A 20,627-nucleotide genomic window follows, 5' to 3' on the forward strand; every position below is an offset into this window, starting at 1 on the left:
GGTGAATGTGAAGTGTGTATGTTTTCAAGTAAATTGATGTGTTTTGTCTATTTCAGTTGTCCGATGCACAAAACGTTGTTCGTACCTCGACAGGAAATGGATTTTTTCAGCACACATCCTAATTTTCCTTACTCGCTTCGCTCGGAAGGAAAACTTAGCACTGGTGCTGAAAAAATCGTCATTTCCTGTCTTTGTACGAAAAATACTATAAAACACAGAAGGTAGCGTCTTTTTTGTCGATTTATTTTACATTTAACTTTTCTCTTCATTTATAAATTAATTTCAAAATAAAATGGATTCTCGTAGACAAAAATCGTATTCGATAAAATATTTAAATTTAAAAAAGAAACGTCAACATGACACATTCAATTACATGCCGTTATGCATATTTCTACACAAACAAACGGCAACAAATTCATCCTAGATCGTCTTTTTATCTTATTTAAGGCAGCGATTAGATCCACGCAAACACAAATGGTTGTTGGACTATCTTAAAGGCTATCAAATTTGAATATGAGCTTAACTGTTCCAACGTGTCTCGATTTAACTCGACTTTGGACCTCCAAAACTTACAAAACTAATTTTAATACAAAAAAAAAATTCTTAAAAATCTCTGGACGGATTAGTTTCATTGGACTTTTTGTTATGAGATTGCAATTTCCAATATATAAAACAAGATTATGTTTCCTTGCTTGGAACTTGTTATTTTGCCGAGTGTGAGGATTGCAATCCGAGCCGAAGGCAAGAGCTGCAATCGCACAAGGCAAAATATAAAGTTCCAGACAAAGGTGACGTAAGTTATTTTACTCACTACGCCCCGGGAATTGAGCTTTAACGTTCATGTCAATGAAGTAATGACTCATTTCCCTGTGGTGCAGTCAGTAAAATGAATTTTCGATCGGTGATTAATGTGCGTGAAAGTATAAACTATATCTAGAGATTCATGGAATGCACTTTACATTTCAGCTAAATTCTTCCGTTTCGTTTCAAAAATGATTCGTTGGAACTTAATGTTCATATTTCTACTTCATGTTGTACTACACTTCGTGGTTGGTGACAATTTTTCTTTAAAAACAACTAAAATTACGCTTTCGTGTCTCGTTCCAATTCGAACCTTGTCTGTGATTCTTTGAATTGTTTCTGTTTTTTCGCTTGAACAGTGGCTTCGGTCAGAAATAGACACGCTGATATAATTGACGTCACAGCACCGACGACTCCCAAACCAAACGACCAGCCTGGAAATGATGATTTTGTTATATAAAAAAATTAAAAGAAAAAATTGGACGCCAGGTCATGAACTTTAATGGTTTGTAAACTCATCGATTGACCGACATAAAAGCGAATCGATCAAGTTGCTGAGAGGGAAATGTATTTTCAAAAAATCATTGTGAAAGTGCTGAGCAATCAAATCGGTTTTTCGTGTTCGATTTTTCTGTGATAATTGGAGGCCAATAATAATCCTCAATCAAATGAAGTGATTAAAGTAACCAAGAAGTCTATTGCCCTTCAGGCAAAATTCTAAATTAGGCGGATTGAAAGGAATCAATGGGCTCCTACTAGGATGAGGTCTATCAGATGCCATTTGAAATCTATCTACGCATCTACAGAAGGAGGGAGAGTTCGCGAGAGAATTCATACTCCAACTCCAAACATTCTGTCTTACGCAGGGTAAGGGTGACTGTATTTCGTCTTTTTTCGCTAGTGCAATTCGTGAAAAGTCCTTCCCGGAACACCATGCAAAAAGTCTCTCGGTCTTCAATCCAGCTTAAAATGAGAGTCGGTCAAAATTGACTCGAATCATGTAAAAACAACCAATTCTTACGATTGTAAGAACGAGTAGCCGAACTGTCAAAACTTCTGTAGATGCTCAACCTATCTAACTCGATTTTCATTTATATTATGACTGCTGACATCGACACGTCCCATTTCCTGTTTAAATAAACTGAGCTACTGATCAGTCATTCAACTGTTTTACTTACCAAAGAAATTGTTTGCATGTTCGGGCATCCATTTGTCTTTGTTACCGAAACATGCGAACACAATGACTCCAATGCTTCCGCATATTCCGGTTGCCAGCAGAATGTATCCAATTAACTGGAGGAATAAACGAAGATCGTTAAAGTATACAGTTGGATCGGGAAGGCTCTTGGTTGATCTTTTGATTTATTTTATCTCAAACCACAACTTACCTTTATCAGAAGCACAAAATGTTTCTGATCCGGACCAGCACATAAGAAGAACAGTAGAACCAAGCACAAAGAAACCACCATACCAATCAAACAGAGCGTGTAGAAGAACTGCGTTGCGATCATGAAACCTGAACCGATACGAACATCACATTTAAACACAAATTCTATGGAAATCTGAATTGCTAAAACTGACCTGGTATCAAAAAGCCTCTGATCTCATCATACCCTTTCGTAAACGGATCATACACCCATCGACAACCGACGAAAAATCGTCGCTGATAATCATCGTTGACATCGGGCAACGACCGGAAACAATGCGTCCAAAGTCCTAGCCGATCCAATTTAGCACCAGTTATGCGATAGTCGCTAACCAACCAGCTAGGTGTGGCAAATGCGACGCATACTGTGACCAAAGCGATGACAAACACTCCGACACCACAACAACCAGCTAATGTTCTGCGTTTCATTGTAACCCTGAATGGAAGAAAAATTTATTCAGAATTTCAATTTTAAATTGGTTCCATTCCACACGAACGGAGGTGGTCAGGAGACCTTTACGGAAAATAAAAATTCAATTATGGGAAATTACATTTTCTGGTTTTTGAATCGATTTGAAAAATATTATCGCCTAATTACACTTCGTATGCGGTATGAGTGTGCGACTTCAATGAATGAATGAATGGGTTAAAGTACATTCAATTCTTGTGTGGTAATATAATACACAAAAGTTGATAGTTCTTGTGCTTGCATTGTTTTTCGAAATGAAGGTACTTCGGGTACACGTACAATTGTTATATGTACTGAACGTAAGCTATTGTAATGTGAACCGAATTTTATTTTTTTCCGAAAGTATATAAAACAAAGCGTAATTTTGCAGTCATTTGTGAAAATAATTAGACTCGTGCTGAGTTTCAAGACTTATGAGTGGAATGTTTCACTTCAGCAGCAAACGTTGCACGATACTATAAAATTAAGTCTGACCTCGAGTCTGTCACTTCTTTTGTTCAGAGTTTTTGATTAGAAATCTATTACTTCATCAGTTTCAACATGCATTTCGCTATACATAAGGAAGCATCACCCCGAGGTCGTCGTTTGCATCGTCAATAACAGATGAATAGTCGTTGCGAAAAGATTTAGATGATTGCATTCTGTGACGTTCTTTCGGAATAGATTTAATTGTAAGTTAAGCTGAAAACAGCTGAGCAATCAATTAAGATTAGTTAAATGAAAGAGATTCGTTGAGATGAAAACGAATACGATTTCCAGAGCGGTGAACAATGGAAAATCATTTTTCACTTGACAATTGACAGAAGCATTGACTCTTGACTAATATTTGCATTTATGTTGCGCCAACGCACTTCAAGCAAAAGTGGTACTCTAAATAGGGTACTGAAACTTGACAGTGCTCCATACAAAATTTTACACTGTAAAAAGAGTGGGGATAAAATTGCATACAAAATAGTACTCTATTTGGCAGCTGTCTTTAATAGCACTTTTGCTTGAAGTGCGTTGGTAACGCCCATTAACAATTTATTGAATCTAAGTTACAATTGGCCGTGACGAACTCTCTCTCATCACCCTTTATTTTCACGTTGTTTTGTTCACTTCTGGGCGCACTAGATAAAATTCGTGCGGGTCCCTCAAGCCACAAGTTTGTTATTTTGTAGCAAAAAATCAAAACTAAAGTCGTGAGTTAACAATTATTATAATTTCAAGCGACACTTTGATTATTATTCCGCATGTCATGGTTAACGAACGCATATCAGTACCAAAATAAACACGTTGATATTCTTTACAGAACAAGAAGGGTTAAATGGCCGTCTGTATGAGTAAAGTGAAGCCTGCCAAGTTGCTGTTGTAATTTAGGGCGTTTTAAATGTTTTAAGATTCAAGTCCCTAGAAAAGTCAACAGGACATTTTGAATCATTCGATCAGCTCCGTGCTAACAATTGAGAGATTGCAAAGAGAGTTGTGTAGTCGTTGGTTGTTAGACATTGTTAATAGGATACCCGAAGGTGTGGATTACTTTCCGGAAATAAATTGGAGCTTGATCGAAACAGTACAGTCTTTTCTAAATAATTTACAAAAATAGGAATGCGATTGATAACACCAGTTTTAGTATGCACAGTATTTCACTTCGAACGATACGAACTTTCAGCTCGTCTCTAAAGTTCAATTAAAACATTTTTTCTAATATTTCCATGCCAAGTGCCAAGGAATTGATTTCCATCGACTGGTGCAACCAAATTCACTCAAAAACAATAACACTCCCTAATCGACAGTTCTGCATTTTGAACAACCCTCTCTCGCGTAAATCCAATTAGATTTTTATAATACCTGAATATCGCACAGGTGCAATTGTAATACACTAAGGGGAAACTTTCCGCTCGAATTATTCACCAAAAAATGGCGTTGTAGCGATACGAAACACAATTTTCCAAATATCCGCAAATTACGCTAATGAAATCGCGAATTTTTCCACATTTCGGATGAATTGCAGTCGAAATTATTAATTAAAAGAAACTTTAAATCTTAAAAGACACTTACACACTCTTGGCACGCCCTGAAATGAGCTCCGAATTTTGTTGCATTACTTCAGTTTTAACACACAGAAGATATTATTCACGTATGACGGGTGTTATGCGTTTCTTTTGTCCATACATAATATACACACTTAAACTATCAAATATAAGCGTTACCTGAACGTGATATAAGTTAATAGTTTTCGAATATTTGTAAACATTACCACGCCACATACACACTTAATTTCAGCACCACCAACTTAACGGATGGATTTTATTTTGTATTGTTTCGCGTTTTGTATATGAATTTTTATATAAACAGATGAATGATATTAACGAATGGACGATATCCAATACAATCGAAACGAAATCCAACAAGTGATTCATATCTGTAATACGTTTGTAGGAGAACCGTTTCGATTCCAATTGGAAGTGTTGGAACGAAATTAGTGTTTATAAGAAAATGATTTCGAAAAACTTAATTTTTCGCGCACATGATCATATGTATGAGAGGTTTAATGCTGCAAACAGACGAAGCATTGAGAATCAGTTTCGATCAAATTTTTGATTTTCGTTAAGCGTCAAAAGTAACATTAGAACAAAATGAATTAACGCTGAGGTGGCCGAGGTCTACAAAAAACTTTTTTTTTGTCACCTGAAGACTCAAAAGCACCCGAGCACATTTTGGCGTGCAAATTTAAAAATTGTCCTTGGCGCCAAAAAATCTACAGGCGGCACTGTGCATCTTGTATCTGTATTAAGATCAGGTCTGTTAATTCTTTTGCATCTAAATCTCTAGCAGAGCAGATTCATACGACGCGATGCACATTCCAGGGTTATCTTCTCGGTTATCTCCATTACATTATCAGAATTGAGTTACAAACAAATTTATTTTTCATTTTTTATCGATGGAGAACCTAATTATAAGACACTTTGTCTCGTATCATATGCCAAAAAAAGTTAAAACTTTTTTTATAAATCATTTTGAAAGTCACTGAAAACACGAAAATTCGAATCGAAATACAAAATTTTTTGATGACATACTGTATTTCTATTCGAATTTTCGTGTTTTTAGTGACTTTCAAAATGATTTATAAAAAAAGTTTTAACTTTTTTTGGCATATGACCAAAGACAAAGTGTCTTATAATTAGGTTCTCCATCGATAAAAAATAAAAAATAAATTTGTTTGTAACTCAATTCTGTAAAATCCAACAAAAATTCTGTTATCATCAAATGTCGTAGAACTAGGTAAATGTAATGAAATGAACTTTAGAATAAGCCACAAAATCTTTTACTTCACTCAGTTTTAACATGCAATTTGTGGGCGATTAGTTTGATTCGTCGAAAAAATTCTCGAAGTGCCAGAATGTCGAATTATTCGGTAAGACGAAAAAGATGAAAATTTGTGAGAACCCACCACTGTCGATAACAGATAGAACTGCAATTTTGGCAACTAGTAAATCTTGGCCTTCAAAGGATATTAAACAACTTTGGTGGTTCCTTTAGAAGGTCGAACTTAACTTCTTCCGTATCTGTCGTGTCTGTGAAAGCCTACCCAATCACTTTGAATTGCCATAAAAGCGAGTGAGGCAACCATATTTTAAAGGCGTTAGTCATTGGGACAGAAGAATCGGAAAACGTTCCAGAAGTGGTACGTCTCAAGTCAATTCTGGGTGGTGGCAGTGGATTTGTTCGGAGGAATATTCGCTGGAGGTCAAATTGTTTCAAAACTCAGCCAACGTTTTCGTGATTCTGTAGTTATGCATCTCAGCCAATAGAACCAGGATCAATCTACTTCCCGATCGATTTCAACATTGCGGCTGAAAAACTGCTAGAAACAAAGATCTCATCCTGGGAACAAAACCTCTCCTTCGAGAGGTTACGACAAGGTCAACGGTGATGCTAAGCACTGGAAATGATCGTAAACCAAATGAAACCAACAAAAGTTTGTGTAAAAATTCACTTTATGGCTCTTTAAGTAGAGTTAACATTTTATTGAAGATTTCGTCTCGTTTTTTAATCGGTTCGGATACTCACCGAGTCCCCGCACTTAAAATTAATTTCATTCGACGGTGAATGGAAGGAATTGTTTGCAACTTAAATTTCTAACGATAAAAAAATGGATGGAATTTATGATCACTAGAACAACATTGGTCTCCAGATCGTCATTTCACTTAAATTACGGTGTCACTTCCACGATGTTTCCTCGCATCGTCACTGATACTGTAAGCACTCGCTTCCCGAGTGCCGATTTCATTGAGTCGCTTGTATCGTTCACGTCTCGCTTCCACCATAACCAGCACACCACTGGGTGCCAGCAACAACACTCCCACGCAAGCCAAAGCGAATGCCCATCCCATGTCGTTGTGCTCCCAATTCGGCATCCAATCGCGACCATCACCTCGAGCACCGAAGGTTATAACGCTGATAAGACCGCAAATGGCTGGAAGACGAAACAAGAGAATAATTTGGGTTCTGATTCTAGGCATAAAACATAATTGGGAAATATCATAAGAACCACCGTTACACTCTTCTGTGTCAACGATATGCTACGCTCAGTCAATTATCCGTAACGGTTCGTCAATTAAAATAATTTTCGCTTCAACTTACACGACAAAATCTGCGTCGCACCATTCGTCAACAAAATCATAATGTATCGGTCATCGTCTCGATCAACTCCAATGAACGCAATGGTCATTAGCGCGGAAGCTAGCAATAGCGTGAAACATAACGTGAAGAAGAATTGGGTTGCTATGTAGAATCCAGGCAGAAGGAAATCGTGAATGATGTAGTACTCCTCCTCGAACACCTTTAAGAGAACGGTATCAGGTGAACAGACAACCGAAACAAGCGGAAACGTTCACCAATCTTACCCACATACAACCGGTAAATCGGGTGTCATAGAACCGATGAATGTCTTGGAAATTGTTCAGACACACTTCCCATAGGCCTGTCGAGTAAATTTGATCAGTAAATTCCGTTCAATGAAATTAATTGAGCGCACATTAAATCGTCGCGCTACACATCACCATAGTGATGATTTGCCACACCTATGCAGTCTCAAAAAACCGTTCGGATTTTGGGACTGGGTCGAATCTTACCTAAGTTTAGAAATTTTGGATGCGCTAGCTTTCCATCCGCTTGCAGCCAGTACGGCGATACGAATGCAATGAAGATGAATAGGGCAGCCACAGCGTAAAATCCGATAGCGATACGCTGATTTTTGTTGTGAAAAGCCATCTTACATGTTTTGTTAATGACTGAAATTCCAGTTGAACTGTTGGTACGAAGTGTGCCGAAGTAGTAGTGAATGGCACACACATGCACAGTTCACTTTATACTCAAAGCCATTGATCATGTGTATGTGAATTAAAACAGACAATAATTGTTGGACGATGAATGAATCGTATTGGCGTACAGGTGTGTTTGTGTTGTGTATGAATGGATGGATGGATATATTAACTCGATTAACTTTGATATGTGGAATTTTACCTGTGGTGACTAAATGGATTTCGAAATTTTTTTAATTTCATTCGATTTGAATTTTGGTGGGATTGATGAAAGAACTGTCGATTTCGATTTTTTGTTCGACCGAGAGAGTTTCACATAATCTTGACCATTCACCATTGACTCCTTAATTATCTGAACACACTTAACCCAGGTCTTTCCTCCTCGTGTGGGTAGTTAATTCATTGAATTTATGTCAAACGACCTGTTGATCGTCGTCTGATTCGAAATTTTTTCCTGTTCGAGAGACGACTGCAGAATGATCAGTAGTCAACACGATGTCTTTCTGTTCCATAGTCAAGGGGTCAGCTTTGCGTGTGTGGAGTTCTGGCATACCAAAGCTTAGAAAATATTGAAAGGCATGCTACTGGAATCGTGGTTCTTTGTCTAGCACACGAAACCGTCCCCTCGCTTTTTCGCCACAAGACGTCGAACGGAAAAGTCGAAGCTCCGATTAAGGGTCATATTGCGAACAACTTTTGGACAAAGAGTCAGGGTTTCGGGTCGAGTTATTCGTTATTGTAGCGAGAGAAAAACGCCGAAGGAGGCCAAAAACATTTTTTGGACAATAGCTCGAGGAACTCGGAGGGGAGTTACAGTGGACTTGTTTCTGTTCGAAGCTCAGCTAGTGTGATAGAAATCCTAGATTCATTCATAAAGTGTGTCACGCGTGACGACTATTTTTATCTCTTTCTTCGCTCGAGTGACATTTGACTAATACTTGACACGTTTCAACAAAATACAAAATTACCCATTTTTACAGATCACATTCTAATTCCGATTTCTCTCCTATTCCATTCCAGCATTCTTCGAACCCACCGACATGCGAAAAGCCCACATTCCATTCGAACTGCCATACACCTTGATCAAACAAATCAAATTTATTTCGCCAAACATCCACGAACTGAACGTTATTGCCAAGTGTCTACGGTACGAGGACGATTATCCCGACCCAACGGCAGACAACTACGTCAGTGACAAGAAATTATTCGCCAGTTTGATGCGCGTCACGAAATTTGTGAACGAAAAGATCGAAAATGTTATCGTTACCATGGGTCCGATCGGAATACTCATTGCTCGTCGGGGCAATGCAAAGGATTCCGTTTACGATCAGAATGGAAGATATGTTCCGGAGCTGTGTACCAATGAGCGGCAGTTCCATTTGTACGAAACCAAGCGAATCGAAGAGATTGTTAATGTGTCGGGAGCTGGAGACAGTTGGACCAGTGGATTTGTTAGTGCCATGGTGCAAGGTCTACCGGAAGATGTTTGTGTTTCTGTGGGCTTTGAAGCTTCCAAACGGGCACTGATGTCATCGTCGCCGGTTGCGACTGAATATTTCGATCAAAACAATTCGTGTTGGTCGAATGGTGCCGAAGTGAAGAATTTCTAAATTTTGTTTGCTGTCTTGTCTGTGTAGCAATGAAAATGCTCGCAAATGTATCAAAATGCCCAAAAATTTTCTATTTTTTCCATTCTTAAGTTTTGTAATCAAAAAACAATTTATTTTTTCACTTTCTCAAATAAACATCCGCAACAGCAGTGACGGAATTCACTTTTCAGCTTGATTTGCATTTCAAACCACCGCCCAACACTTTTTTCCTCTGCGACACCATATGCATGTACATCATTGGAAACAGCGGAATGTAAGCCAACATGATCATCCACAAGAAGTAGAAATAGTTAAACGTGGCATTGACCGCGTTCGGCATTTCCAGCGTCCAAATGGTGTTCTCCTTCGCATAGCTCTGAGCCCAGTAAAAGCACAACAATTCACCCGTGACGCCGATCGGATACAGAACGATGAATGTGGTGTACCTGGCATACGATTTATTAGAAATCAATTGTCATTTGTGGAATCTTCGTGACGGCGCACCACTTTCCATACATGTACTAGTAGTGGAACACCCATTGTTCTTTCGTTCTTGAGAAAGGCCTATCAGCGAAAGAACAATAGATGTCCGACTACTGATACATGTAGGGACATTGGTGCGCCCATCCTATATTGCATGTTCGTTGCCTCATACCTCAAAAATGTCACGAAATGCGGTACATGCTTGACGATGTTCAGAACATAAAATCCGTACCGAATGATCTCGGTTATCGACCATGCCAACAGGGCCAATGGAAGACCAGGTGAGTAGATGGCTGTTGGTGTGGCCAACAGTACACCGCACACCACCATGACTCTGGAAAAGACTTGGAATGTTGTGATCATGACATTGCTGCGAACGATGCCAATGGCTGCATGGACAATCTGTAATGAGGGGACAATTCGTTTGCATAGCTCTCGTTGGTGTCGGATTTTTATAAATTTTACCTCCAAAACGGCTCCGTTTTGGAAAATCAATAATGGAACTCCCAGGTATTCCCATAGGGTTGCGTTTGATTTGTTGATTGTGTAGTAAGAGATGAGTAGGAATAGAATGTATGACCAACTGGAAACGATGAAGAAAAAAATATTAAATTTATTGACTGACTATACAGAGGCTGGACTAGTCATCAAAAACTACTCAGACTACAAATACAAAATTTTTGAATTTTCGACCCACTGAATCCAATGTCTTATCAACAGATAGTTCTCTATCAACTCACCCAACAGTCTGACCACCATTATATAAGATTAAATACAATTTGGAAATCGTCGACTGCTCTCTCGATTTCTTAGCCCCGCTTTCACCTTTCTGTACCGATTCGGACGTTGATTTCTTCATGTTCGATCGCTTCAAATCACAAATATTTTGCTGGTTTCTGAATTTAAATTGTTTTTGATTTGAACTTTGAGTTCACGTTTGCATTTACTCTAAAATGTAAATATAAATGTTGTCCGGTCGATGGGTATTTGCACGATAATCACTGACAATTTTGCTGACTAGCTCACATCAACACAATTCTGTTCCGTTTACACACACGCAAATGACCATTACCATGATGGGTCGAAAGTTTTTTGTTGAATAATTTCTTACAAAATTATGCAAGAAAATCAAAGTTGAATATTCCAGGTTGTTAAGCGCTCTGTATTTTGTTGTTATTTTCATTTGACGTTCGCATACTCACACACAATGTGTGGAAGTGTGTTTGTGCTGACAGAGGACGTGTAAGCCGATAAGTACAATCAAAGCATCAATGGCATCAATATTAACAATCGTACTAGACTGTTAATGCAATAGTATATTACATTGGAAGAGCAACAAAGCTTCACTCCATTCACCCACCGTTTACGCTGCAACAATGGAAACAGATAGTAGTTTTCCACCACTGTATGCTGGGTTCTGAATGAGCTGGTTCAGTTCAGGGGCCATCCAATTTTGAAGGGTTTTGAGGGGAAACACTTGACTGTAAATCGATCATCTGCTTTTATAGAGTGGTTTTCGGTCCTCTCGCTCTCAACGTAACATGTTGAAAGAGAAAGCAATATTTTGACAGGTACCCAGTGCCGGACTGGCTCAAAAAATCCCTTCGGGCATTGTATGGAGAAATTTTTCAAAAAGCCCTTCGTCGTCATTTATCCATACAAAAATCAAAAGGCCCTTCGGGAATCGCCCGAACGCCCATAGGGCCAGTCCGACACTGCAGGTACCCCAAGGCAAGTTATAATTCACGCCGTAAGTGTGCCTAAAATTTGAATTTCAAGTTAACGAGTCGATGAAAAAGTGAATCGAAAAATACATTTCAACGCTTCCTTGTATGAAAATGACGTTGCGTTAGAAAGACTTGAATGAGAAAGATTTTGAATTTCGACCGCACTTATGGCGTGAATTAACTAGTCTTCGGTTCTCTTGCATGCTCTGATCATAACAGTCTATTATTGAAGCATTCAGAGCCGAAAACTGATCCACTGTATGATGAATCCGTATGGTCTTAAGTGTCTCCAAGCAGTCAACAAAAAGCATTCCGTTTTGTATCTGTTTAAGTAAACCACGCCTCTTTCCTATTGTTAAAAATGATCTGTCAGCTTTAGGTTTGATTTCCACATATAAAAAATGCACTCGGTTTTGCCTCCGTTTAGCTAACACACGCCTCTTTTATAACGTTTAAAGAGTGAACGGAGAGAGAACGGAGTGCTTTTTTCGTAAGTGGAAATCAGGGCTTACTCGGGTTTCAATTTCCGCTATTAGCTAGAATTTCGCGAAATTCGTTGATGGCAAATAAGGAAAATAAATTTTCCAGGAATAATGTTTTGGTTTCTATCGAAGAGAATGGGATGTTCAATTAGCGTCAGGCAAACTTTTAATCTTGATTTTTCGAAAATGTTTTCTTTTACAATAAAATTGTGTTCCACATTTTCTAAGAATTTACATGGAAAATATTCACAGTTGGGGCAGTTGTTGCATTCGTAGGTGTCTTGTTAACCTGTTCTGTCACAGAATATTTTCTATGTAAATTCTTAGAACTTCTGTCAGAACCTCGGATCAGACCAAAAACTATACAGACGCAGACCCAATTAATCCAATGATTTCTGCTGGTGGTTCGGGTTTATATTTCTTTGGAAAGGTTTACATTTCCATCGGATGTGATCCCGGTGGTTTGCTGTGTGTTGGAAGATTAACTGTTTTCGGCTGTTCAACCTCTCTCTTCTTAGTCTCTAACATAAACGTTACCACTAGCGCAGATACCTAAACTACCTTAATGTTCGTAGATCGTAATGCGTCGGTGATACAAGTTCTTTAAGCATAACGTCACCGGTTCGATTAATTTGAATTGCCCATCATTACTGTCCTGCATATAGTCCTCAAGTATCGACGACTTTCCCCAAGAAAACTTCTACCGTCAACCAATTGACAGAGACACTGATGAAACTTCAGTAAATAGGTTGCCAGTAAAAGTCTTGTTCATGTTGATCTTCACGAATAAGAGTCGAAGCTGAAGAGAGATGGTTGTTGTAAGTCATGAGCAGATATTCTGGTGTACCTCAAATAGAATGAGCAAGTCATTTGTTCGGTACTGAGAAGTAGAACTTAGTAAGGGGATGCGAACAGATATTAGAAGTGTAGCGCAACATCGGATATGAGAATGAATTCCCTCCATTCCGAACATCGCCGACCGATAGACAAAACTACTTCGTCAATTCAAATGAAAAAGCTTTTTATTTTTACATTCCATCCCTTCACAATCTATTGACCTTGAGTTTCTGGCAATGTACGAATGATGTCCGAATCTCCTGGATCGGTGATGGACAGTGTGCAGACACGGAAGTATCTACCGCAAGCGGTACCCAATTCAATGTTATTTCCGCTGTAATGATGAACACCGGTCTTGGCCAACATTGCGTAGTACTCGATCTCGGATTTTCTGTTTTTGGGGGAAGAAAATTTGTCGATTGAAATTGGTGTAAACGATGTCGTCGTCGGGCGGTTATTTTGCACCGAAATTTTGTTTGTTTTCTGATCGATTCATAGTCAGAAAGAGTCTCTAGTATTATGCTTATCTTCATACATTGAGTCGGTAGATTTGAATACTTCATCACACGAGAATCGATGGTAACGATTGCATTCTACGCAATGAATGCCGTAGAATGCAAGCGTTTCTCTTCAAAAACAAAATTTAATTTCGGTAAAACTTACGCATTACAGAACTGCTGGATCGCATAGAGTCGTCGTTGCCAGAGAAGTCATTGAATTTCTACGAGCGCACGGTTTTCAAATTCCGACTACTCCATAGGTTTCCCAAGCAACAAACAAAACACGGCGATTGTAAAAGCAATTACAATCCAACGTGTCCGTTCGGAAACCATACTTCTCAGTCTAAAACGACTCCATATGATTCCAGACAGAATTTCAAGCACAAAATGTGTTCGAAAAATGGGAAATCTACTTCTCAATAGTCTCTTACCGGAGCGAAGGAGTATTATTGGCAATGATGATCAATTTAGCTTTGCCCTGGCGCAAAGACTTTAAGGTTTGCTTGTAACCCAGACAAAATTTGCCGGATTTCATGACCAAAGCCAGACGGGCATTTGTGCTTTCCAAAGCTTTTTTCTGGAAGAAAGCGAAAAAAATTATTAAATTTCGATCACTCACGACGACATAACCTCAACTTTAGGCACATGTGGCCGAATGGGTTGCGTTGATAAATTACCTGTTTCTTTTGAGCAACCATTGTGTTTGTTGATGGATTTTCACTGAATGATAAATCTGGAAGTTAAAAACCGAATTTAAAGTGTGTTTGGAAGATGAATTGATGATTATTTTCCAAAATTTGGAAGAGGTCACAAGAGATACGTACCACTCCGTTGAGAGTTTCTGATCGAAAAGAATGAGTTAATGACAGCTATCAAATATGGCGACGTTGCCTGTGCTACTTTCGGAGGTACCAACTATGCTGAACAAAAAATACATTCAGCACTTCGGGGGTTTACAGTGTTTCATTTCAAAAATTATTTACATGCAGTGACGAAATCAGAGCGAGTTTGGAATTTTCTCGTGATTTGGTCACTTTAGTTGAGCACACAGGTCGGTGAAATAGTTATTGGCTTATCTGTTTTGGACAACTGACTTTAGCCACTATTGCATGCTAAGTCCGTTGCAAATTCAAAATAAAACGCACAACAACCAAACCAAAGGCAGCTTTGTATTTGGTCAATATTATCATAAAGAATGCGTTGAAATTTATTTTTTAATTCATTAGTTCATCCATCGATTGATGGAGAATTCAAAATCTGAAGCGCACTTACGGTGTGAATTATCAAAAAAAATTCATGCTTCGGGAACAAAGATAAGATAAACTTTGGATAAACGTTGCACCAGTCTTGGACGATTGATTTTAGGCAATTTTGCGGGTTGCAACCCAAACAAAGTGGCCCAAGCCAGGGCCTAATTTAAGGAATTTAATTTACAAAAATTTCACAAATTTCACAAAAATTCTTAAATTTTTTAAATTTTGTTTTCTCATATATCTTATTCCAAAGTAATCAGTAAAGACATGAGAAAAAACTAAAAAGACATTACAAACAACATTTACGATGCAATCTGTTGTGTTTTTAGATAAAATAACGAAAAGTGATGAAAAAATTTAAGAATTTTTGGAAATTTAATTTCCTTAAAATAGGCCCTGCAAGACACATACATAAATAACTATTGCACGCGTAAAATGTATGAGACAAAAGTAAAGTGCATCTAGTGCATACATGAAGTAAGTTTGATGTAACCTCTGATTTTTCAAGCATTTTTCACGACCTGCACTGCCTTTATTTTGCATATATGTAAAATTGTACTGTTCAGGACGGAACGGTCGATTTTATTTCAAAAAGAAGTGACCCTTATTCGAATAGTGTTCGCAATAGTAATTCCTCCAGGGGATGCCACACCTAACAAATTACTAATCACTCCTCTTTTGACCGTAGCTCTATAAGCCAAATATACAAACAGTCGGTGAAAAGAAATTTTGACAAATCTGTCAAAGTTTTCAGCTCGATTGGAAAAATTATGAGAATTTTTTTTACCGACTTTGTATTATCAATATTATCAATAATTTTCACTGAAATCCAATGTGGGCGTTGTCGTCGGCCATTTTGAGAACTGAAAACTTAATTAAGTCGCTTAAGTCTAGTACGTGAATCCTTACTTCCGATCCCATCCAATGTTGACAAATTATGACCTGCAGCTTTTATTATCTACGCTTAGAACTGCTTTTGCTCGACCTACACGATCGATTTTTCTTATCGTACACAGTAGAGTAGTTGGCTTTGGTCATTGGAAAGAATAATTTTCAAAATCGGTCGCGTTTTCCTCAAGTTAGAGTGTCGATAAACAGTTTCCTTTTTTACTTACGGATTCGAATTCAACGTATTACATATGTGATAGTAGAGCTACAAGACTGTTGCAAACTTCGTACGGGTTTGAAAATTGACGATAGAATCGGCAAAATATAATGTCGTGGAGGCGGCTTATCCGTTTTATAACGATAATTGTCGAAAGTCAGTGTTCCAATCACCGTAAAAACTTTTATTCTGAACGATCATATCGTCTTACATATAGAAATAAATCAAGAATACTTTACCAACGCATAAACCATTGTACTGAAACCGGCTACTGACGCAACAGTGCGTACAAGATGCAATTTAGACCATTTGGTCAGCAATGCCGTCTTTTCTGCTTCATCTTCCAACGTTTTGTTCGATTCGATAATTCGCTTATTCGTCGGCATCATCAAAAATATTGTGTAAGGCACGATACCGACAAAACACAATGCTGCACCTAACCAGACTTGACCGGCTGAAGGATCAGCCATTCGTAACGAATAAATGATGCCAGTGGTTCCACTGATAACAGCTAGAGACGCTTGCATTTTTGCAGCATTGCTGTACATATACGGAAAGAATCGCCATAATTCGTTGGGACCGGACTTGTTCAGTGCAGGCACTTCAGAAAACGATATGTATGCAGCAGCACCGGCGAATATTCCGCCAGATATGGTTGAGATGATGTTTGTGTGGTTGAGTAATGTACTGAGTGCCATTTTGAAGGTATATCTGTAAGATAAGATCAAAAGTTAAAATCAATCACTGAAAAAAAAGGAAAACACCTTATCAGCACAACATTGTGATAACACATTCATTCAAGTGTAATTGTTGGATAGAATTATGAAATAGATTAAACTTGGTGTGAGAAATATCGTCAAGAGGAATTTGTGCAAGTCATTTTTTTTGCCGTTCAATTTTATACATCACGCGAATACATCCGTTGTTGACAAGGTTCAAAGTCTGACCACAGAAAATCCTAAACTCAGAATCATCAACGCTTTGAACTTTAAAATACTTCCGTTTGGTATCCTACCAATTAATAGAACATTCGTTTAACATTGATAGGCATAGGCTAATGTAAATTTGAGAACACCGGTTGACAATTAGAAACAAACTTACTGTGGGTCTAAGGTCAAATCCGCTCTAAACATCAGAAATTACTTCGAACAACTTGTCACCCCCACGACTTCTTGAGACTAATAAAACTTTCACCTGTTGCAGAAATATGTTATAACTAATCGGGAAATATGTTTGATAACAGTAAGCAGTATGATGTCACGATGTTTTATAGACAACGTAATGCCCTAACACAACTAACAAAGATTATTAATCGAAAATATTTGTTGTAAAGAGAGTCAAGCTAGAGCTTAGCGACATTTTATCGAAACAGAAACTCAGATTACGGTGAGAAACAATCAAATTTGAGATTTTTTTGAAATTGTCCCGCGTGTTACGTTATCATTATACAAACATTTGTAAACCCATCCGACATTTCAGGCGCATTATCTGAATGACAGTTCCTCTGAATTTATGTCAAAACAAAAACACACGAGCCAAGAGCACACGTTTTGTCGATTCTATTCTGAATTTCATCGAATTACCTAAAGTAAGTAAACACAATTTGATGATGGTGGAGCAAAATATTAACAAATTCATGTCGACAGTCGACATCGACAGTGTATGTACTCTAAATTTGAAATCGCCTCAAATTCTTCACCGATTTTTCCGCGATGTATTCGACAGTGGTTAGATCGAGTGCCAGTAAATTCCACTTCCTCCAAACGCTTCGCACAATCCACACCAAGGAACCAAATCGTCGAGTTGCGGTGACTGGACTGGGTGTTATTTCACCGGTCGGATGTCAAGCTGAAACAGCATGGACGAATATTGTGAATGGCAAATGTGGAATTGGTCGTTTGGACGACAGTAGCTACGCAAAACTTCCATGTCGCATTGCTGGTCAAATCCAAAGATCCGAACTCCGAATCGACGGTGCATTCACCAAAAGCGAATTGAAAACCATGGCACCGGCAACGACATTAGCTCTGCTAGCGGCCGACGAGGCTATCAAATCATCTAAAATCGACACAACCGATCGGGAATTGCAACTACGAACTGGTGTGGCCATTGGCATGGGTATGATAGATCTGGTCGATGTGTGCGAAACGAATCGTGCGTTGGAGACTGGCTACAATCGTGTCAGTCCGTTCTTTGTACCGAGAATTCTACCAAACATGGCAGCTGGTCAAGTTAGCATCAAGTATGGTCTACAAGGTCCAAATCATGCCGTTTCGACAGCTTGTGCGACTGGTGTCCACGCTATCGGCGATTCGTTCCGATTTATTAAGTACGGTGATGCGGACGTAATGGTTTGCGGTGCAGCAGAGTCATGTATAAGTCCATTGGCCATTGCAGGATTTTGTAGACTGAGAGCACTAAGTACATCGTCGAATGATAAGCCGGACAAAGCGTCGAGACCTTTCGATCGAAATCGCGATGGATTTGTTATGGGCGAGGGAGCTGCAATTCTGATTCTGGAAGAACTGGAACATGCTAAGCGAAGAAACGCTCCAATTTATGCCGAAATACTCGGCTATGGATTGTCAGGTGATGCGTCTCATTTAACGGCTCCCCAAGAAGATGGAGCTGGTGCATTTTTGGCGATGCAAAGAGCCGTTACGGATGCAGGAATAAACTCCACAGATGTGCAATACATAAATGCTCATGCAACATCAACGCCAATTGGTGATGCCATAGAAACGAGAGCCATTAAAAGACTGTTCGGAGAACATGCTAAGCGTTTGGCGGTGAGCAGTACGAAAGGAGCCCATGGACATTTGCTCGGCTCGGCTGGTAATTTAGAAGCAGCGTTCACTGTGCTTGCCTGCAGAGACGGTACCATTCCGCCGACAATCAATTTGGAGAATGTCACAGACGATATGGACTTGAATTTTGTGCCGAACGAGAGTCAATTGTGGACGCGGAACGGTCGTCGCATTTCTCTGAAAAATTCATTCGGTTTTGGTGGCACGAACGCTTCCATTTGCATAGCTGAATTTATTGATTCTTAGGATTAGAACACGTTGTCCCAACTGTCATAGCTTAGCGAAATACATTTTGTTATATTTTAGAATGCGACTGATGTTGTTGCCTCGGTTGTTGCTGCTTCCACTTCAATTTTCTTATTCTTCTGTCTAAGTCCACGTTTCCATTTTCTTTTTGTTTTCAGTTTTCCAATCCTCATGGGTAAGGTCAAGAACGAGGGGCGACTGTTCTACAAGAAAACGCCAAAGTCGAACGATGCGGTTGCATTTCCCTCCACTGAAGCTGTTAAAGCATTCAAATTCAAACCGGTCGAAAATGTGCCATCAACTCCATCAGCCAGTTTACCGTCACATCAACCACCGCAACAGTCCAACACTAAGAAATTGAAATTACAGCAGCGCAAGGAAGATTTTATCAAGAAAATTACGGTCAAGCAAACGATAGCAAAAAAGCGAAAGCAACAGAAAAGCAAAATCAAGAAGCAGAAGCAACAGGTGGCTAGAGTGGCTGCAACAGCAATGCCCAATTTAACATCGCTGAAGAACGCTCTACCGACGTTGAACGACAATCTGCCGTCGTTGAATTCATTGTTTATGTTGAAAACTTGTGCCGAACTGAAAACCGGTGTGCCGAAATTTGATAAGAAGCTGGTCGTTGCAGAGGAAGACGCCACGCCGAAAAAACTGACGAAGGCAATGAAAACGAGACATAAGAAAAAGGTGTTTATGAAGCGGTACGACTACTTGCAGAAGCTGATGCAAGATGCGGCATTTAAAAAGAATCCACGGAAGGTGATTGCAGAGCATGTACGGAACCGGCGAGTCATTGAAGAGAAATTTGAGAATAAAAAACCGAAGAAAACTTAAAAGAAAAAGAAATTTGTTTGTCCTTGCAGCCACGCGTGAAGTTCTATTGAAGAGTGGCTCATTGGAGGTAAGTATTGGTAGAGTGACATTGGAAAAATTAGGCGACAATTTCAGACAAGGAAATAATCGACTACCTAGAAGCCGGTCTATGTGATCGCAGGTTCGTGTCGTACCACTTACAGTAAATTATTCTGCACAAAGCTCAGAACCGTGCATGGAAATAATTCGGTATTCTGGTCATCTAGTTCGAACCAAATTTAAATACTGGGAAATCGAGCCTTCGCTGAACAAAGCACCGGGAAATGTTTTACATTGTTTGTTTCCAGGAAATGTTGATTCGGTTACCGGAAAGTAAACACTATTTACATGCCGGCTCAGAACACACATTGCGTGTATTGGAATAGGTTTAGGTCTACTCCCGATCACTTTCATCCACCTGTTAAGAGGTCTTAATTCTTCGCTCGCGTTCCGGGGAATTTTTCTGTTTTGTTGCAACGTTTTAGATATTTCTGGGAGGAAAGTTCTGGTTTTTCTTTCTGGTCACAAAATGGTCACATTTTCTCCAAAACTTAGTCATGTTTCAAAGTCGTAAAAATCGTTTGTATGCCTTCGAGTACATCGCCAACTATTATTGCCAGCAATGATAAATCATGTCTGCGACTCGTAGTACGAAGAAACTGTTTTTCTGCTTCTACCACAATATTTTCCGTCCGAAATCAAGGTTCTGATGGCTTCGTCCTGATGCTTTGAACAGGT

At 39.0% G+C, this 20,627-nt stretch overlaps 7 protein-coding genes across 14 annotated transcripts in view; 2 read left to right on the forward strand and 5 right to left on the reverse strand.

The window, feature by feature from the left end:
• The window catches only part of LOC119076463 (pseudouridine-metabolizing bifunctional protein C1861.05), a 181,049-nt gene extending 171,270 nt beyond the window's left edge, over window positions 1–9,779 (forward strand). Inside the window, exon 13 of the mRNA XM_037183230.1 lies at window positions 9,023–9,779. Coding sequence (XP_037039125.1) covers window positions 9,023–9,612 — 590 coding nt within the window. The 3' untranslated portion in view covers window positions 9,613–9,779. The remainder of the gene's footprint in view (window positions 1–9,022) is intronic.
• Window positions 442–4,881, reverse strand: LOC119076483. 5 transcript variants are annotated; one of them, XM_037183264.1, is made up of 6 exons: window positions 4,669–4,688; window positions 2,938–3,000; window positions 2,383–2,663; window positions 2,190–2,317; window positions 1,980–2,094; window positions 442–1,235 (listed from the first exon to the last, which is right to left on the reverse strand). In XM_037183264.1, exons 1-6 carry the CDS (start codon window positions 4,671–4,673, stop codon window positions 1,084–1,086), a joined length of 744 nt encoding a protein of 247 aa, XP_037039159.1. In that variant the 5' UTR covers window positions 4,674–4,688; the 3' UTR covers window positions 442–1,083. The 5 variants fall into 5 exon arrangements, with proteins under 5 accessions (XP_037039159.1, XP_037039160.1, XP_037039162.1 ...); XM_037183265.1 differs by lacking the exons at window positions 2,938–3,000; window positions 4,669–4,688 and adding an exon at window positions 4,737–4,881; XM_037183267.1 differs by lacking the exon at window positions 2,938–3,000 and having other exon boundaries at window positions 4,527–4,759.
• On the reverse strand, window positions 6,659–7,994 carry LOC119076486. Its single transcript, XM_037183271.1, has 4 exons — window positions 7,814–7,994; window positions 7,586–7,662; window positions 7,323–7,521; window positions 6,659–7,155 (listed from the first exon to the last, which is right to left on the reverse strand). The coding sequence occupies exons 1-4, from the start codon at window positions 7,950–7,952 to the stop codon at window positions 6,887–6,889; spliced, it is 684 nt and encodes a 227-aa protein (XP_037039166.1). The 5' UTR covers window positions 7,953–7,994; the 3' UTR covers window positions 6,659–6,886.
• Window positions 9,659–11,273, reverse strand: LOC119076485 (very-long-chain (3R)-3-hydroxyacyl-CoA dehydratase hpo-8). The gene is made up of 4 exons (XM_037183270.1): window positions 10,815–11,273; window positions 10,540–10,657; window positions 10,247–10,476; window positions 9,659–10,037 (listed from the first exon to the last, which is right to left on the reverse strand). Exons 1-4 carry the CDS (start codon window positions 10,931–10,933, stop codon window positions 9,779–9,781), a joined length of 726 nt encoding a protein of 241 aa, XP_037039165.1. The 5' UTR covers window positions 10,934–11,273; the 3' UTR covers window positions 9,659–9,778.
• A 2,010-nt stretch (window positions 11,274–13,283) lies between these two features.
• Window positions 13,284–14,544, reverse strand: LOC119076493 (60S ribosomal protein L30). Of its 2 annotated transcripts, XM_037183278.1 has the most exons (4): window positions 14,445–14,544; window positions 14,298–14,353; window positions 14,052–14,197; window positions 13,284–13,511 (listed from the first exon to the last, which is right to left on the reverse strand). In XM_037183278.1, the coding sequence occupies exons 2-4, from the start codon at window positions 14,316–14,318 to the stop codon at window positions 13,334–13,336; spliced, it is 345 nt and encodes a 114-aa protein (XP_037039173.1). In that variant the 5' UTR covers window positions 14,319–14,353; window positions 14,445–14,544; the 3' UTR covers window positions 13,284–13,333. The 2 variants fall into 2 exon arrangements, with proteins under 2 accessions (XP_037039173.1, XP_037039174.1); XM_037183279.1 differs by lacking the exon at window positions 14,445–14,544 and having other exon boundaries at window positions 14,298–14,372.
• Window positions 14,545–16,141: 1,597 nt separating this feature from the next.
• On the reverse strand, window positions 16,142–17,207 carry LOC119076491 (anthrone oxygenase tpcL-like). The gene is made up of 2 exons (XM_037183277.1): window positions 17,080–17,207; window positions 16,142–16,689 (listed from the first exon to the last, which is right to left on the reverse strand). Exons 1-2 carry the CDS (start codon window positions 17,109–17,111, stop codon window positions 16,203–16,205), a joined length of 519 nt encoding a protein of 172 aa, XP_037039172.1. The 5' UTR covers window positions 17,112–17,207; the 3' UTR covers window positions 16,142–16,202.
• A 124-nt stretch (window positions 17,208–17,331) lies between these two features.
• Window positions 17,332–19,877, forward strand: LOC119076474 (3-oxoacyl-[acyl-carrier-protein] synthase, mitochondrial). 3 transcript variants are annotated; one of them, XM_037183253.1, is made up of 2 exons: window positions 17,332–17,566; window positions 17,631–19,177. In XM_037183253.1, exon 2 carries the CDS (start codon window positions 17,691–17,693, stop codon window positions 19,029–19,031), a length of 1,341 nt encoding a protein of 446 aa, XP_037039148.1. In that variant the 5' UTR covers window positions 17,332–17,566; window positions 17,631–17,690; the 3' UTR covers window positions 19,032–19,177. The 3 variants fall into 3 exon arrangements, with proteins under 3 accessions (XP_037039148.1, XP_037039147.1, XP_037039146.1); XM_037183252.1 differs by having other exon boundaries at window positions 17,333–17,566; window positions 17,625–19,877; XM_037183251.1 differs by having other exon boundaries at window positions 17,333–17,560; window positions 17,625–19,176.
• Window positions 19,878–20,627: the final 750 nt, after the last annotated feature.

The sequence above is a fragment of the Bradysia coprophila genome, unplaced genomic scaffold (genome assembly GCF_014529535.1).
Source record: "Bradysia coprophila strain Holo2 unplaced genomic scaffold, BU_Bcop_v1 contig_232, whole genome shotgun sequence".
Taxonomy (NCBI): Eukaryota; Metazoa; Arthropoda; class Insecta; order Diptera; family Sciaridae; genus Bradysia; species Bradysia coprophila.